The sequence below is a fragment of the Manis javanica genome, chromosome 3 (genome assembly GCF_040802235.1).
Source record: "Manis javanica isolate MJ-LG chromosome 3, MJ_LKY, whole genome shotgun sequence".
NCBI lineage: Eukaryota > Metazoa > Chordata > Mammalia > Pholidota > Manidae > Manis > Manis javanica.
In genome coordinates this window covers 55,055,409-55,075,196 of record NC_133158.1, presented here as the reverse complement: position 1 = coordinate 55,075,196, position 19,788 = coordinate 55,055,409, and the positions used below count along the sequence as shown (strand labels likewise).

At 38.6% G+C, this 19,788-nt stretch overlaps 1 protein-coding gene across 1 annotated transcript in view; it reads right to left on the bottom strand.

The window, feature by feature from the left end:
* UBXN7 (UBX domain protein 7) overlaps positions 1 to 10,638 on the bottom strand; it is a 94,884-nt gene extending 84,246 nt beyond the window's left edge. Inside the window, exon 1 of the mRNA XM_037013112.2 lies at positions 10,482 to 10,638. Coding sequence (XP_036869007.1) covers positions 10,482 to 10,554 — 73 coding nt within the window. The 5' untranslated portion in view covers positions 10,555 to 10,638. The remainder of the gene's footprint in view (positions 1 to 10,481) is intronic.
* Between the last annotated feature and the right edge of the window lie 9,150 nt (positions 10,639 to 19,788).

Sequence of the window (19,788 nt, the reverse complement as noted above, 5' to 3'; positions counted from 1 at the left end):
CTTGGTGGTATTTCATGATGCCATGCTTTGCATGACAGGTATGGTGATATCATCCGTCAAATCAGTCCCATTTTTCTTGACAACATACCAAATACCTACCTTTCTGTTAAGTTTTGGAGTCTGCCTGTCCCTCCTTACCTTGAAGTAAATATACAGGAAAAGATAAGTACTTTCCCATGGGGTCTTAAGTCTCTATTATTGTCTCTGCTAGCTTTTCTACCTTGCAAACTTTAAAAACTCACTAAATCAGCCCACTTCTCACTTTTCTCATACCAGTTACTGCTCCCTAAGTTCTTGGTCAAGCTGAACCAGAAGTTCTCAAGTTCTAGTCTGTACAAATTTACATTTTCACCATTAGAAAACATGACTTCAAAAAAAATGAAATCTCAAAACAAAGCAAATTCAACTTTTTGTGGGAAGGAGGAATTCAAATACCTCAGTAGCCAACCTTAGGTAATTAAGTACAAACCCCTGGGAGAAAAACAGCAGAACTTTCATGAACAATTTTAAGACTTATGTTTCCATATTATTTCTCAAAACCTGAGGATTTGTTTCAGTGCTTTCCTAATATTCTTACATTGTGACCAGTAATGTTGTACTGTATTCTTCTTCTTAAATACTAGTCCAAAAGTTCATTGTCTATTGTACTCTGCCATTTTAATTTACCTATCTACACAGAAGTCTCTGAAAGTTAAAAGGTTCTATAGATAGACTACTATGGCTGCTTATTCTAGTGGAAAGATGCCTGAACTGTTACATCTGCCACATAAAGACCCCTAAAACCAGCTTTACAAGACAGCTACTGATCTGGTTCTTTTCAGGGAATTTAATGGCTGAGTTCCAACCATTTTGGCTCTTGTCTCTCTAGGTGCTCACATTGCACTAAAGCACCACAAAAAACACAAAGAATATGCTGATTGGAGAGTGAAACTCCCTTCTGCCATAATGACAGCTGATGCTGGCTGCTTTCACCCCTTTTGAATTTTATTTGTGCATAAGGAAATTCAACTTGAAGATGACCTCTGCATACAAATAACTTGTCATCCTTTCTACCAACCTCCAACTATTAGAACACTGCTGCCCCTGACATGGGAACCATTTAGAGAATTTGTGAAAACTCAAGTAAAATACAAGATGCTATGAAAACCAGGAACTTGTTAAGTCAATCCTCAGGCAAGCTGACCCATCAACAATATGGACTGCCTATCTCAAAAGTCTTTCCCTAACTGCCTAACTTTTTTTTTCACTTCACTTTATTATGCTGCCTAAAATGCTACCATTTAATAGATTAACTTGGGTAAACAAACATCCTTTTTGAAACTATAAACACCTATTGAAAAGTTGACATCATATCAACTATTTCACAATGTGAATTAATTAAATCCCATTGCTTCCCCTTAATGCCCAATAACCATAAATTCTAGGTTAAGATAAAAGATTACAGAGGTTGTTCAGAAACAAAGGGATGCAGGTAACTTTAGCATCCCAAATGCCTTGGAGAAGAGGTAAGAAAGGCCCCTGTGAAGTGCCACATAGCGGCGGGAGTAACTTAGAGCACCAAAAAGACACTGGGAACCTAAATCTTAGAATGAAGGTATCAAATTTTTTCCTTTGGCCAGTCCTATACCCACCAATGAAGAAGAAAACATTCTTCATGTTCCCTTGTGTTCTCAGGCTAGGGAGAATTATTAAGAGTCTAGGTACTACTCAAATAAACTTAAGTTTAACTCCTAGTCCTATCGTTCACTAGCTGTGTGATTTTGAGCCAATTTCTCTAGTCCTCAGTTTCCTCAGTCACAAAATGGGGATATCAGCAACTTCATGAAGCATGTGTGTGGATTAAACAACCTGACACAGCATCTTGTTGGCAAATACTTGGCTATTAATAAAAAGACTGTTCCCAGTTGTACGGTACTTAAGGTATACATCAATGACAAACGAAAAATACTGGAAGTATGAAGTGTGAATATTTATATATAGCTTATGGAGAACCACACTTTGCCAGATAGCAAATAGTTTTCTTTTGCTTACTCATCTGATGCTATGAACATGTGTTTCACTCATGTTAAGCCCTTTTTTTTAAAAAAAAAAAAGTGTAATAAAGGAAAAAAATGAATGTTATGAAGAACAGGAAGTGAATGTTACAAAGAATAATATAAAGAATTTTATATAGAAGCAACCTAAGTGTCTGTCCACAGACGAATGGATAAAGAAGATGTGGTATACAGACACAATGGAGTATTATTATTCAGTCATAAAAAGAAATGACATGATGAACCTAGAAGGTATTATTCTAAGTGAAATAAGCCAGGCAGGAAAAGACAAATATTATATGATTTCAGTTATTTGTGGACTATAAAAACAAAACAAAATGAATAGCAGTAGACTCATAGACACTGGTAAGTGGTGGTTACCATGGAAGTTAGGTTGGGGCAGGTGGGTGGGGAGGGTGATAAAAGGGCACAAAAATTTCAATCATAATATAAGTTAGTCACTGGGATGGTAGTACAACATGGAGAATATAGTCAATGATTCTGTAACACCTTCCTATGTTGAAAGACAGTGGAGGTGAGGATTTAGGAATATGGGTAACTGTTGAACCACTGTGTTGTACACCTGAAATCAATATAAAATTGGGTATCAATGGTACTTTAATTTAAAAAAAAAAGAATATCATAAAGAATAAAACAACACATGGGTCTGCACCAAAGGAATCTGTAACAAACTAAGCAACATTCCAGTGTGATTGAATAGTAGCATGGAGAGCTGATGAAGAGGCAGTAGGAAACTTAATATTAAGTATAGGCAAGTATTCCAAATTTTCCAAGATTGATAGGTCTTATTAAACTATAAATTAAAAATAGTATTAAAAGGGATTCTACAGGAAATGACTTTAAGACATGAAAATAAAGCTATAAAAAAGGAAATAGTAACTATGATATTCTGGGGGCAGATGGCATCAACACTTGAGGCCCAGAATTGCCATCCCATCTTTAATCCCTGTTCAACCATTTAATGCTGGAATCTAATCTATAGGCAACATATCCCCCCAGAGGTGATCATATCTCTGCTGACGATCTGACAGGATAACTTCCATTATTGGAGCTTATAAGAACAGTGACCTGTAAAAGCTTTCAAAAAAAGGGCCTCTACCTATGAACTTTTTTTAAAAGGAAGCATATGCTAAATCTTGGCAAGACTGAAGAAAGTGGTAGTACAGTTGACCTTTGAAAAACATGGGTTTGAACTGCACAGGTCCACCTACACGCATATTTTTTCCAATAAATACATTAGAAAAGATTTTGGAGATGTAACAATCTGAAAAAACATTTTCTTTTCTCTAGCTTAGAGAAATTGTAAGAATAGATATAAAAATACAATATACAAAATATTTGTTAATTGTTTATGTTATCAGTGAGGCATTCTAGTCATCATTAGGCTATTAGTAAAGTTTTTGGAGAGTCAAAAGTTATACATGGATTTTTGACTGGACAGGGGGTCACCACCAACCCCCATGTTGTTCAAGGATCAACTGTATTAAAGGAGCCCAAGAAGCAAAGAATACCATTCACTTTCTTAAATAAAGCCAACTTACTTCAGTCATCTGTGCTTGTATCTTTCTTAGTGTATAACTTGTTGCATCACTTAGTGTATCATTTCAGAAACAGAAGATAACTTAAAGATAAAGGTTTCAGTGGTTCTTGACGTCAGGAAGTAGTACAGACACTTTGTAGTATGAGAGACTGTTTTTGGTATTTCATGATGTTGAGTAGAGGGCCCCACGGCATTCAGTAGAGAGAAGCAGGAGTGCTCTAATAGGTTGAAAAACACCCCTCCTCCCTCAAAAACTGCTCACATCTTTATTTCAGACTTCTGGCCTCCAGAACTGTGAAAGAGTAAATGTGCATCAAGCCATGCAGCTTGTAGTAATTTGTTACAGCAGCCACAGGAAACTAATACGTTGTAAATCTTCTGCAATGGGTAGGACAGTCCTACACAATAAAAAACTGTCCTAGTCAAAATGTCAATTAACATTCCCACTGAGCTACACAGAGGAATATGAGAAAGTAAAGGTTAACTGAGAGGGCAGAGGAAAAGTAAGGAGGGCTAAATGGTAGAGAGGAAAGGAATAGTGGTAACAAGTTTTACCTTTATCTTCAGAGGTAATAACAATTTTTGATGGGTCAGCTGTAAAAAATTTGGACTATCTTATTTATATTAGAATAAAGAGTATGTCTTTTTCTCAAAGAGGAGGAGCTAATAAAACAAGTTTGCAGATTTAAACTATCTGTAACTTGTTTAAATGGGTTTAATAGCTATTGAGGTCCCAGTATTATAGTTAGCAGCAGGATAGCTTAATCTAACCCAGTGTCTTAGTTTGTTCAGGCTGCTATCACAAAAATACCATAGACTGGCTGGCTTAAACAACAAACATTTATTTCTCACAGTTGTGGAAGCTGGTTTAAACCTCCTCATCAGTCTCCCATTCTGGAATGTTTTAAAAATTAAAAATTAAAAAAAATTTATACAAAGAAAATTAAATTCAGTAAGTACAACAGAAATGAAATGATAAAGTCAGGGAACAGATAAACAAAGGTAATTTTTATTGGATCAACAAAAACAAACTACAGTGAGGGAAGCAGTAAGGTGGTAGAAAATGCATGGGCCTAGGAGTTCCAGTTCCTCTTCTGCAGCTACCTCGAACAGTGTATCCAAAGTGTGACAAGATAAAAATAGAAATTCTAATGTAAGCATTTAGAAACTTTTATAGCACTTTTATAGTATGATTTTATGTCTTTTGAATCTAATAATTAAAAATTGGGAATTGAAATATTTATGGATGGCAAATTATCATATGAAAAAGTGCTTAATATCATTAGTCATTAGGACAATGCAAGTTGAAACCACAATACCATACCATTACACACTATTAAAATGGCTACAAAAATTAAAAATAACAAAGGGGCTACTGGAACTCTCTCTCATACACTGCGGATGGGAATGCAGAAGGGTATAGTGACTTTAGAAGGCTTTTAGCAATTTCTTAAAGTTACACATTTATGATCCAATAATCCCATTCCTAGGTACTTATCCAAGAGAAATGAAAACTTATATTCACATACTTGCACACCAATGTTTTTAGCAGTTTATAATCCTCCAAACTGCAAATACAATTATCCATTCATTCAGTAAATGGACAAAATGAAGTATATCCATACAATGGTATTCTACTCATCAATAAAAAGGAAGGACCTACTCATATCACCACAACATGAGGGAATATCAAACGCAGCGTACTCACTGCAAGAAGCTAGACTCAGAAAGCTATATACTGTTGAGTCCAATTATGACATTCTGGGAAAGGGAAAGGGAAGGAAAAGGAAAATAGACAAAAAGGTTACACTGTAAGCGTGGGGAGGGGTTGACTACAAAGGGGCAGGAGGAAATTTTTGAGGCTAGCACTGTTTTGCATCTTGCTGTGGTTACACAGTTGTACACTATTCAAACTCTTTACTACTACACTAAAAAGCGTAGAGTTTTCTGTTTGCAAATTATACTTAGGTGTTTAAAAGAATTTGAGTTTATATTTTGAGTATGTTCTCATCTTTATTTTATTTTTCAAGCAATTAACTTTTATTTAATGAAAGTACTAGTCCATGAAGACTGGAAATTTTTTTTAGAAGGTCCCTTCCTTCAAGTAAGTTTGTGAAGCACTGACCTAGACAACTCTAAGTCACTTTACTTCTCTGAGCCTTCAAATTCTCATTGAACTCATAAATGGGTCAAGATGGTTTCTAAAGTATCTTCCAGCCCTAAACAAGATGATCTATAAATATTCAATAATTTCTGGTTTCCTGAAGTGCCCACATAATATCTGAGGTATTACAGTACTCCTGATTTTGGAAGTACCATTACACTCTCCTGGTTTTCCTCCTTCCTACGTATTAGTTTCTCCTGAGTCTTCTCTGCAATCTGCCAGACGTTAGTGTTCCTTCAGCTCTGTGTCCTGGAGCCTACTATTTTCTCACTCTACATTATCCTCTGCAAGATGCCATACACTTTAACAGCTTCAACTGCCATCAGTATGACTCCTCAGTTGTCACTCTTCTTGCCAGACCCAAATATTCATTTGCTTATTGAACAGCCCCACTTCAAAGTCCCACACACAGCAACTTATCTAAAATTGAACTGATCACCTTCTCCCCAAACCTCTTCTAGTATCCCATACCTTCACAAAATAACATGATTATATATCTAGATGTCCAAAATAGAATCCTAAGCTTCATTCTGACTTTGTGACTTCTCTCTGTGTCTCTCAGAGTCTCCATCTCTGCCACTAACTTACTTCAGGACACCAGTGCTTTTCTTTGGTTAATGCGATGGTCTTCTACCAATCTTTATACCTACCTTTTCTCCCTTTTACCCAAATCTGATTATGTCAATCCCCTAATCTAAAACTTTTCATTGACTTCCCACTATACTAACAATAAAGCCAAGATTTCTTAATATTGGTCACAAGCCCTTCCACTTCTCTCCTCAGCTCCATTTACTGAATCTCACACTAACATGCTCTACTAATTTGGAATTATCAATAGCCTAAATGTATTGTCTCTCTTAACTCTGTATGTATTACCTGCCCCTTTCTCCTTCAGGCCTCTGCATATGTTCCTCCTGCCAGAAACATCTCTCTGATTTTAGCTAAGAAATTATTTCTTCTGAGAAGCCTTTCTTGATCTCCCCGTTTTGTGCTCCCAAAATAGCTGGCTACCATTCTCTCACTGTATTATAGTACCTAATGTGTCTGTGTTTCAGTTAACCTTTAAGTTTTTTAATGACACAAGGTCTTGTTCACAGTATATCCCCAAGATCTGAATCATGCTTGGTACTTACTTGATCAATCGATAAAGAGAGAGAATTCATAGGATTCCACTCAGAACTCAAAAAAAAATTATTAGGCCCCTAAATTTCTGCTTAAATATCATTATCACTTTTTGGAATAGTTCCTAAAACTCAAAGGGTTTTCTTTTGATATCTGGAATACCTGTGACCACCTTTCCTGATAGTATTAAAATGTGTTTAAGTCTTCTCTAACCCAAAAGAAATGTACTGTAGAAAAGAATGAGTGGAAGTTGCAATACACAGCACTTTCTAATTTCTATAACAAATATGCACTCATTCAACAACTTTACAGAAAGATTAAAGTCTCTTCTATAATTGAGATTCTATAATTTCATTAAGTATGTGAATATCTGAAATGCATAAAGCTTTATGGAATGTTGTACTAGCAAACTCTTGTACTCTCAGCAGCTTCTACTTTCTATTCCCTCACATTTTGTTCTTACCTTCTGATGTCTGTTTTTTATTTATTTTTTATCACAGCATCATAATACAGAAATCCTACATTGTTTCAAATATACAACACAGTGGTTCAAGTTATCCATATTATTAAACCCTCATCCCCTCTAGTGCGGTTACTATCTGTCAACATAGTAGACATTACAGAATCATTGGATTGTCTGTTTATTTTTACCTATTTTAGAGCATCTATGGATCCCTCAGCTCATGAATTATTATGATTACATCTATGCATTATGTTTTGGGTTGGATGTTAGTCTAAGCTGGTGTTAATGGAATATTGCCATGGTTCAAAATATTTTTAAAAACTGTTCTTTTGGAATTACCTTCAAGTCTAGCAGTACATTCTTACCTCACATTTAGAGAATTGATATGACTGTGAAAGCAGTCAGCCATCATTCAAAGCCATGTACGATGAGTATCAAGGGAGATCAAACTGAGTAATACTGCAAAATGTGGTAGACTATAAAATAACAGGACTGGTTTTCTATGTAGCTTCAAATGACCTAACACCAGTAATGGTAAAGATACATAACTTCTCAATGTGATTATTTCAAGACCATTATCTCCCTTGACTACTTGCTTGTCAAAGGGTTTGATCATGGAAAAAAATGTTTATGATATATTGTTGACTGAAAATTTCAGAATTCTAAACTATGTATACCATGACCACAAAGTAAAAATAAGAAAATAAGTATGTAAACAAGATTTGGAATATGTAAAATTATATTGCTGTTGTAAGCATGGATTTGTTCTTCTTTTTCAAAATTACTTCATGTTATCCTTTCAATTATTAAAAAATCAGTTATTACTTCATACTCCCATATCATAGAGAGATTTGTTCCATTCAGTGAGAAATAGTAGTTAAAATTCTTCAATTTTCCAGTCCATTTCTAAATGCCACAGTAAAGGCACCACTAACATATTTGAAAATGCACTGCTTTAACCAAAAATGCTGTGGTTCCAGATAAGTAAAACCTTCTTCAATCAGGGCATAAGTTCTCAATGTAAGTTTAATTTATCCAGCAATTAATAAATATCAAATACCTTTTAATTGTATATACTACAACTTAAAATATATGTGGACAGAACCCCCAAACTTCTTTTTAAGATACAGGAAAGACTAAAGGTGTCAATATGTTTCTGATAGCTAATCACTATCTTGTAAAAAAAAAAAAAAAAAGAATCCCAAAAATTAATAGAAATTTTTAATACTTTAAGAACAATCTAAGGTATTTTCCCTTTTGTAGACTTCCAAATACTATCATCTACTGAGGGTCTCCAACTTGATTCAGGAACATAAAGGCCTATGACCAGGAAACAAGCATGTAGACTAGCAGACAGAAACAAAATTAAAGCAATTAAGAGGGTTACTTCATCTCACCACACTTTGGGTTTGTTTGGGTTTTGTTCGTATCCAACAAAAATGTTCCATCAGAAGAAAAAACGTGGGGTTAAACAATCTTAGTTCCTGAGGAGGTGGTGGCAGCATAAAAAACTGTAATTAAATAGGTGGGTTCTTAAACCACCTCTAGGAAATCTAAAGAAAATATTAATAATAATCATTTCTATATCTGACTCATTGCAAATAATTCTTCTATATAAACACAATGCAGCAAGATTAACTTATTTACACAATTTTCTAAATTTCCCCAGTAACAATGATGTTTAGACATTGGGAAATGCATTACATTGTTAACATAATAATCCAATGCCAAACGTTTAAAAATATTAAGAGAAGTTATTACATTCCTCATCTCAATTTTTTATTACAAATTTACCAACTTGGACATGACTGTTTCATGGCCACAAGCTAGGTAATGCATCAAACATCTAGTTATCATTGCAGAGCAAAAGATAAAATAAAACTAGCTTTAATTATAAAACGGTAACTTGCATACAACCGTAGTGGTTAAAACAATATAAAATTTTACTTAACCAGATCTTGCACATCATACTTTATAGATACATTAACAGTGGAAACGACCTTCTGAATTTAACAAATTACCAGATAAAGTGTAGATCTGCTAAAGGAGGGAACTAACATTCTGACCTCCTTCCAAAATGACAATCTAGAACGGCAAAATTACACTCAGGCACATGGAGTACTCTTCTCTCAAATCACTCCACAGAGAACTTCATCATTTGCTCCGCCCTCTAATAACTCATGCAAAAAAAGTTCAGCACCATCAGAGAGAAACAAGACACACAGAATTCATAGAATGGCTTAGGGCCTTTCCTCCAGGTAGTAAGAGGATCTCCATGTGCCCTTTGCAGGGGTCTAAAGGAAAAGAAAAACCGAGGGTTTGGGGGATAATGACACCCAGAAACTGACTTTCTCTCGAAGAAGTTTCTGCCGCCATCCCTGTTTTATCAGCAGGAGGCTCCGGCGCCATCGCCTCAGTCTCTATGATTTTATTATGGGGAGGTGGGTAACGCTACCAAGCATTCTTTCAGGCCTTCTTTATTCAGGCTGAGGGGGGTTCCCCCCATTCTTCTCAGAAAGCCTCAGTCTTGAGGGTACTCATCAGCACCCGCCTGTCAGACAGCCTACCTCCCGGGATCGGTAAAGAAGCTGGCGAGCCCACCATCCTCGCCGTTGAGGCGGGAGGGCCCGAGCACACCAGGGCCACGGAGGAGGCTCCGAGGGGCCCAGAAAGGGGAAGGGCAGGGCAGGGACAGGGGGGCAATGGCCCGGCCCAGGAAGAAAGGAAAAAGGGGCGAGGGGATGCACTGCACCCCGACGCTGCACAGAGAAGAGAGGATGAAGGAGGAGGAGGAGGGCGGTGGCCCGGGTGCGGCCCCCCACCTCTCCCGCCCCCAGGTCCCTGGGCCGGCGGGGGCGGATGGGCTCGGCTCGTTCTCGGGGTCTGGACTGACGAGGACTGGGGGAGTCTCCCGCCACACTGCGAGGAGACCGAGGACGAGGACATGGGGTGCGCGGGGGGGCTGACTCCCGCCTGAACCCGGAGACCCGACGCCGTCGTCGCCTCTCCTCAGGAGGGAGGACGGGAGCTGTGGGGAAAGCCCGAGGGAGGAATGCATGAAGGTGAGGCGAAGCCTGGGGCTGACCGGCTGCCCGCTCCAGACCCCACTCTCCACCTTCCGGTAACCGCGTCTCTTACCGGTGATGGCGGTGAACTGCTGAATTAACCCTTTCAGTGCCGAGGACGCCGCGGAGCCCCCGTGGGCAGCCATCTTGCCGCCGCCGCCGCTGCCGCCGCCGCGGAACAACAACACAGACACACACAGACCGCCCTCCCCCACCTCGCGCGCGGTTTGCGCAGGCGCATTGACCGCCCCCAAGCTCCGCCCCTCCCTCCCGCCCCCGGAGGTGGCCGGCGCAGGCGCACTTCCAGACCGGTCGGGGCGCGCGCTCTGCTTTCCGGGTTGGCTTCTCCGTTGCTGCGTGCTTGCCGCATCCTTCTTTGCAAAGCTGAGGTGCCTTCTTCTCCCAAGCTCCAAGGCCCCTCTCATAGACCTGGTATCGGTTCCTGGTTTCCGAAGGAAGCTTCGGGCTCGGGGCTCGGAAGGTAGTAGGCGTTCCAGCTTCACAAACTTTATTGATAGACCCTGTAAGAAAATAGTAATTTATCCTCCATTTGCCCCATGGTCCCAAACACATAAGCCGGTGAGAATTATGCCTGGGCTTGCCTGGGGCTTGCCTGGGTTTACCCCGCCTTATCTCTAAACATCCCGACCCTCCCCCAAAGCAACAGGCCGAGCGGATCCGCCACAATAAAAGGCACCACGCTGCTGCCCTCTCTCTGTCTCTCTCTGTCTCTCTGTCTCTGTCCCCCTGCTCTCCCTCGCTCGCTCGCGCTCGCTCTCTCTCTCTCTCTCTCTCTCTCTTTCTCTCTCTCTCTCTCTCTCTCTCCCCACCCCCGTCTGGGGCAGCCACTCTCCTTCAGATAATAAAGCCTCTTGCGTGGGCCCGTGTCTCCTGAGTCGTTCTGGGTAAGGAGGGTAGCGGCGAGATACCCTTTCAGACCCAACTGCCGATGACACCTTTTTCTGTTTTTGCAGTTCCGTAGCCCTCTGCTAGGTTGCCTGCAGCTCTCGTCAAAATACAAACCCTACATAATCGCATTGAGGCGACTTTTGCACCTGTCCCCAACCTCCAAACTAATTCCTTAGCTAACCTAGTGCGGCAACTCATCCAACAGAAGTAAAATACCAGACCCCTTCGCGCCAATGAAGAACTGGGCATAGTCTGGCATAAAGTAGGTTTTAATAAACGGTTATTCAGTCTGCTTGCCTGCAATTTGTCAACACATGTCTTCTCTCAAGGTCTCAGTTTCCAGACCTATAAAACCAGAAAGTGTCATTTATGTAAAAAAGTGCATATATGTATACATAGTAGAAGAGAACAGTGTGTAGAAAGGGCCCTCAAAACAATAGGTGTCCTCAAAACCATACTGGTTATCCCTAGATAGGGCAGCGATAAGGGGGATGGTGAAAGGGAACTTTAAGTGTATTTTTAGCCTTTATTTTAAAACAAAGATAATATTGGTATGTTACCTATATAACTTGAGATACTTTAAAGAACAGTTATAACTGCACTCATATCTGATGATGTCCCCACCATGAGAGTAAAGTTAAAAGGATTCAATTTAGGTTCTAACATCCCACCTCCCACCCACATATTTTGCATCTACATAGGAAAATGGCCCAATAAAAGATGGATGATTCATCTGGAGAATTGACCGATCATCAGTCTGTAAATGTGCTCTTGGGATGACTTAAGAAATAACCAAGTCAAATCAAGGTAACTGTAGGGTTATAGTTTCCAGAAGATATGACTGGTGCTTAAGAAAGCAGCCTCCTGATCAAGAGTATTGTCGACTGAATGACAAAGATTGGTCCTGGTACTACCGCCCAGGTTGCTGCAGTTCTCTGGGTAATTGAAGAAGCCCAGAGACTAGTCATGGATTTCAGAAGTGACTTAGTTCACATCAACACAGAGGTACCAAATAAAAGGAGAGAAAAACCAGAGAAACAGTGTGTCTTGCCAATGGATTTTAGCCCAGGGGAAGTTGAGTATGTATTCAATGTGACCAAAGAAATGACGGTAGAACGTTCTTGGGGTGAAAGGATTATACCCAACTTTATTTCCATGGTGGCAGGTCAATCACTGGAAACCCATTCACTTAGAGCGAGTCTGCCTGCAGCAAGCCAGTCTCTGCCTCTGGGTTTCTTTACCGCACGCTGTCTCAGTTTCTGTCCTAGGTACTGCCACCATTCCAGCCTCTGCTCTGCTCTCCTGCAGCCTTGCAGCTGTGCCACCGTGTCACACAGAGCACTAGACATATTGCCCACAGGTGTATAGTGAGCTGGCCGACCAGGGCCAGGTGAGAATCCTGGCCTCAGGAACTTTTACTATATCCACACAGTGTGACTTCTTCCTTCCTAAAGGCCTAATCCTACAGGTGGTGTCACTGTAGCCAATCATGGAAAACTGAGCTCCAAATAAAACAGTTTAACACCATTGACTACAAACACTCCATGCAGTTATTACTGCTCTTCAGTGGAAAGATCTGTAGATTTATTTCCAAGGTCTTAGAATTCAGATAATAGTGCTGTGATTTTTTAACTAATCTTGTGAAAAAGTGGTAAATATTGTGGTGTTCACAACTCTAGAAAAGATTTTGTAGAAATTAAAATATAAGCTAAAAGAAAAGGAGGCAGGAAATTAATAATACAACCTTGAAAAGCTTTTTTGGATTATTAAAGAATATGATTGTGGATAAAGTGAAGGTTCCTGTGGCCAGGATTTTCACCTGGCCCTGGTCAGCTAGTTCACTACACATGTGTGGGCAATGCACTGTTATTGACTCTATATAAAGAGCTCTGCCCAGTGCCACCCACGGTGGCATGGCTGCAAGCCTGCAGGAGAACAGAACAGAGGCTGGAGTGGTGACAGTGCCTAGGACAGAGACTAAGATGGCCTCTCAGGTAGAGAGGGGCCCAGAGGCAGAGACCAGCTTGCTGCATGCAGACTTGCTCTGAGTGGGTGGGTTTTCAGTGATTATAAAGTTGGTTATAACCTTTTCACCCCAAGAATGTTCTACTGTCATTTCTTTGGTCACATTGAATCCATAGTCAACTTGCCCAGGGCTGAAACCCACTGGCAAGATGATGATCTTTAGAATCACAACAAAATATATGTAAATACATCCCCCAAATCAGGAAATACATTTTTGAAAAATATGGATTATCCTCAGAAAAGAAATTAAACTGCAAAAATATTATGTATTAAATAATGGAAGATAAAAGTTTTCAGTGACAGAGAGCAAATATCCCAAAGCTAAACATCAGTTACTATTTGAATTATTTTACCATATTACACTAGGATTTTGTTTTTAATTTTAGGTTTGGTTTTAAGACTTCCTGTCTCAAAACAGTTTGTAACATGTTACTGTAATTTACTGGAATGACAGGTAAATGAGCTAGAAGGGATAATCTAATTCAACGCTTGCATTTTATCATGACTCTTCTGAGATTCACAGAGTTTCAGAGAGTTATTCAAGATCACACAATGATAGGGAAGATCCTGGAATCCAAATCTTTTGAATCCTAGATAATGTACTTTTTGTTGTAAATTATACTTTGTAAATTTAAATGGCAACATTTCTTTTGTTTAAAAAACAGATGATTAGATACCATTAAAAAAATCCAACTATATATTCTACTGACACAGACATAACTAAAATACAAGGATAAAGAGAAGTTGAAGGGGAAAGTAAAAAAATATATGCAGTTTACCTGAAGAAAACAAAATCCCTGATCCAAAAAGATATATGCACCCCTATGTTTATGGCTGCACTGTATGCAGTAGCCAAGATACGGAAGCAACATGAGTGTCCAGCAATAGATGAATGGATAAAGAAGATGTACATTTACACAATGGAATATTATTCAGCCATAAAAAGAACAAATCCTTCCATTTGCAACAACATGGATGGATCTAAAGGGCATTATGCTCAGTGAAATAAGCCAGGCAGAGAAAGACAGATATCATATCATTTCACTTATTTGTGGAATATAAAAACAAAGAGGCCAGAATAAAGATGGTGGCGTGAGAGGTGAGACAGAGGCTTCCTCCTAAAACTGCATGTAATATGAAAATATAATTAATACCACTAATCCTGAGAGAGCAACAGGAAAGAGGATGGTGTCAGACTGCATAAACCTGGAGAAAGGAGCAGACCTCACGGAACAGGGTAACGTACCAAAGCTGTGGCCGGGTGGGACCCAAGCCCTTCCCCCACCCCAATTCACTGACAGGAGGAAGAGAAAGAGAGCAGGAAGGGAGTGGAGGCCTGGGACTGCTGAATACCTAACCCTGGAAATCTGTTCTGGGAGCACAAACCTACATTTCATGGTGCTTTCATGATACTCTTGTGGTTACAGGGCTGGAAAGCTAAGACAGGCAGAAGTCCTGGAGAGATGGAGATTCCAGCTGCTTGTGGAAAGCAGGGATCCATATACACTTCTCTGGGACAAAAGCTTATATCTGTGTGCTTGGCCACTGGTTCAGGCAGTGGAGACAGGCATAGCAGCTGGGAAGCAGTAATCAGCTCTTTCCTCCCCCCAGGCACCAATACCACTCCCCTGCCACCCCCGACATTGCTTCAGGGGCTGAGCAGCTCCACAGAGAGAGGTTCTGGACACTAGAGGGCACCATACGCCAAAGGAACCTGGTTCAGAGTAAAATTAATATAACCCCTGAGAAAGATGACATGGACCTCATGACAGTTCCTGAAAGGGAGTTCAAAATAAAAATCATTAAGATGCTAATGGAGGTACAGAAAGATTCAAGAACTCAGGAATGAATTCCGGTCAGAGATCCAATTGTGGAAGAGCACAATGGAGGGTATTACAAGCAGATTGGATATGGTGGAGGACAATGAAATAGAAAGTAGAGAAGAGGAATACAAAGAAGTTGAGGCACAGAGAGAAAAAAAGATCTCTAAGAATGAAAGAATATTGAGAGAACTGTGTGACCAATCCAAACAACAATATTCACATTATAGGAGTGCAAGAAGAGGAAGAGAGATAGGGATAGAAAGTGTCTTTGAGGAGGTAATTGCTGAAAACTTCCCCAATCTGGGGAAGGAGATAGTCCAGGCCATGGAGACCCACAGATCTCCCAACACAAGGGACCCAAGGAGGACAACACCAAGACATACAGTAATTAAAATAGCAAAGATCAAGGATAAGGACAGATTTTTAAAAGCAGCCAGAGAAGAAATAATATCATATACAAAGGAAAGCCCATCAGGCTAACATCAGACTTCTCAGCAGAAACCTTACAGACCAGAAGGGAGTGCTATGATGTATTTAATACAATGAAGCAGAAGGGCCTGGAACCAAGATTACTTTATCTGGCAAGATTATCATTTAAATTTGAAGGAGGGATTAAACAATTTCCAGATAAGCAAAAGCTGAGAGAATTTACCTCCCACAAACCATCTCTACAGTCTATTTTGGAGGGACTACTATAGATGGAAGTGTTCCTAAGGTTTAATAGCTGTCACCAGAGGTAATAAAACCACAGTAAAGAAAGTAGAACAGCTAATTACTAAGCAAATGCAAAATAAATTTAACTATCCCCAAACTCAATCAAGGGATAGAAAAAGAGTACAGAATATGATACCTCATATATAAAGAATGGAGGAGGAAGAAAAAGGAGGAGAAAAAGAAAAGAACCCTTAGATCGTGTTCATAATAGCATATTAAGTTAGACTCTTGGATATTAAGGAAGTTAACCTTGAACCTTTGGTAACCACGAATCTAAAGTCTGCAATGGCAATAAGTACATACCTATTGATAATCACCCTAAATGTACATGGACTGAATGCACCAATCAAAATACATAGAATCACTGAATGGATAAGAAATCAAGACCCATGTATATGCTGCCTACAAGAGACTCAATTCAAACCCAAAGACATACACAGACTAAAAGTAAAGGGTTGGAAAAAGATATTTCATGCAACTAATAGAGAGAAAAAAACAGGAGTTGCAGTACTTGTATCAGACAAAATAGACTTCAAAACAAAGAAAGTCACAAGAGACAAAGAAGGACATTACATAATGATAAAGGGGTCAATCCAACAAGAAGATATAACCATTATAAATATCTATGCTTCCAACACAGGAGCACCTACATATATGAAACAAATACTAACTGAATTAAAAGGGGAAATAGAATGCAGTGCATTCATTCTAGGAGACTTCAACACTCCACTCACTCTGAAGGACACATCAACCAGACAGAAAATAAGTAAGGACACAGAGGCACTGAACAACACATTAGAATAGATGTACCTAACAGACATCTACAGAACTCTACACCCAAAAGCAGCAGAATACACATTCTTCTCAAGTGCATTTGAGAACGGAACATTTTCAAGAACAGATCATAAGCTAGGCCACAAAAAAAGCCTCAGTAAATTAAAAAAGATGGAAATTGTACCAACCAGTTTCTCAGACCACAAAGGTATGAAACTAGAAATAAATTATGCAAAGAAAATGAAAAATCCCACAAACACATGGAGGCTTCACAACATGCTCCTAAATAACCAATGGATCAATGACCACATAAAAACAGAGATCAAGCAATATATGGAGACAAATGACAACAATAATTCAACACCGCAAAATCTGTGGGATGCAGCCAAGGCCATGCTAAGAGGAAAGTATGTTGCAATACAGGCCTACCTCAGAAAAGAACAATCCCATATAAGCAGTCTAAACTCACAATTAATGACTAGAAAAAGAAGAACAGATGAGGCCCAAAGTCAGTAGAAGGAGGGACATACTAAAGATTAAAGTGAAAATAAATAAAATTGAGAAGAATAAAACAATAAAAATCAATGCAAGCAAGAGCTCATTCTTTGAGAAAAATGACAAAATAGATAAACCCCTAGACAGACTTATCAAGAAAAAAAAAGTCTACACACATAAACAGAATCAGAAATGAGAAAGGAAAAATCACTATGGACACTGCAGAAATACAAAGAATTATTAGAGAATACAATGAAAAATTATATGCTAACAAATTGGATAACGTAGAAGAAATGGATAACTTTCTTGAAAAATAAAACCTGACACAGAAAGAAACAGAAAATCTGAAGAGACCAATTACCAGCAAGGAAATCGAACTGGTAATCAAAAAACTACCTAAGAACAAAACATCTGGAACAGATGGCTTCACCATTGAATTTTATCAAACATTTAGTGAACACCTAATACCCATCCTCCTTAAAGTTTTCCAAAGAGTAGAAGAGGAGGGAATACTCCCAAACTCATTCGACAAGGCCAACATCACTCTAATACCCAAACCAGGCAAAGACCCCACCAAAAAAGAAAATTTCAGACCAGTATCCCTGATGAACATAGATGCAAAAATATTCAACAAAATATTAGCAAACCGTAACCTTTGCAAACAATATGGCTTCTCTCTCACTTACCAACTTTACATTTCCCTGTATGGCCCCGGAAGATGACTGGTTAGCCAGAGACGGGTAAGATTCCTCAAGGGAGGAACAACCTAAGACAGGCACAGTCGCAGGGGGGCCATCAGGTGAGAATTTGGGGATCAACAGAGGTGAGGCTCAGAACCTCACCCCCCCCTGCTTTGAGAGAAATCTTCTGCATCCGTGGATGTCTTGCTGCCCTTGTCTAGCCTGGATTAATACTTAGTCCATAGGCACACACCTGATCATCTGATCATCTATATTTGCCTTCTTACAGCACTAAACTATGTTTTCTACCTTTATCTTGCATCTACCTACCACTTCAGCATTTTATTAAAAATAAAAATAATAATAATAATAGGAGAAATGTGGGATCAACATATAAATCAAGTACAAAAATCAAATGAATATTCATATTTGACCTGATGGTTTATAGGTCATATTGCATGATCAAAACCGAAAGTTTCTGTGATGAATGCCCTTGTACTGTTCACCATGTAAGAATTTATTCACTCTGTAAGAATTCGTTCACCATGTAAGAACTTGTTCGTTATGCTTCAGAAGATTGGAGACTGACGAGAATTAGGCTTGAGATGGATTAATGATTGTACATTGAGCATTGACCCCCCTATACTGAATTTTATTGTTGTTAACAACCATTTGATCAATAAATATGAGAGATGCCCTCTCAAAAAAAAAAAAAAAATATTAGCAAACCGAATTCAAAAATACATCAAGACCATGAACACACAATGGGGAAATGACAGCCTCTTCAACAGTTGGTGTTGGCAAAACAGGACAGCTACATGTAAGAGAATGAAACTGGATCATTGTCTAACCCCATACACAAAAGTAAATTTGAAATGGACCAAAGACCTGAATGTAAGTCATGAAACCATAAAACTCTTAGAAAAAACAGATAGTATTAAGGAAATGAAAGCTGGAGTACCTATATTAATTTCAGAGAAAATAGACTTTAAAGCAAAATATATTATTAGAGATAGGGAGTATATGTACAATGGCATATTATTCATTCATAAGAAAATAAAGTTATCTTGCCATTTGCAACAACATGGATGGACCTAGAGTGTATTATGTACTTCGAGTGAAATAAGCCAGGAGGAGAAAGACAAATGCCATATGATTTCACTTATATGTGGAATCTAAAACAACAGAATGAGACAAAACAAACAAACAAAACAGAAATAGACTCATGGACACTGAGGAGAAACAGGTGGTCATCATGGGGTAGAGGTTGAGGGTAGGTGGGTGAAACAGGTGATGGGGATAAAGAGGCATAAAATCTCTGTTATAATATAAATTAATCATGGGGATGAAAGTACAGCATAGAAAACACAGTCAATAATAACTGTATTATCTTTCTATGATGACAGATAGTAACTATATTAATTAGGGTGAGGATTTAATAATGTAGATAACTGTCGAGTCACTGTGTTGTGTACTTGAAACTAATACTGTATATCAACTACTTCACTTTTAAAAAAAGAGATAAAGAGGGTCACTATATAATGTCAAAAAACAAATCACTAGGAAGATAAAATAATTCTATGCCTGTATGCATCTAATAACATGGTTTCAAGTGTTTATAAAAAATTAATGTTAAAAGAAGAAATTTAACAAATATACAATTATACAACCCCTTCATCTCTGGCAAAAGTAGTGAAGATATAAAAAATACTCATTCTATTCAAATACATGTGGAACAAAATAAAAATTGTCCACAAAGCTAGTCTCAACAAATGTCAAAGGATCATTTATTTCTAATTATTATGTGTACAATCTATTATACATTTATTACACTGTCCCTAATTATAGATGAGTTAAATTAGAAATTGGTTTAAAAAGAATAACTTAAAAAAGAAACTTGTATACTTGGAAAGTTAAAAACAAACTTCTAAATAACTCATGGACCAAATACAAAATAAAA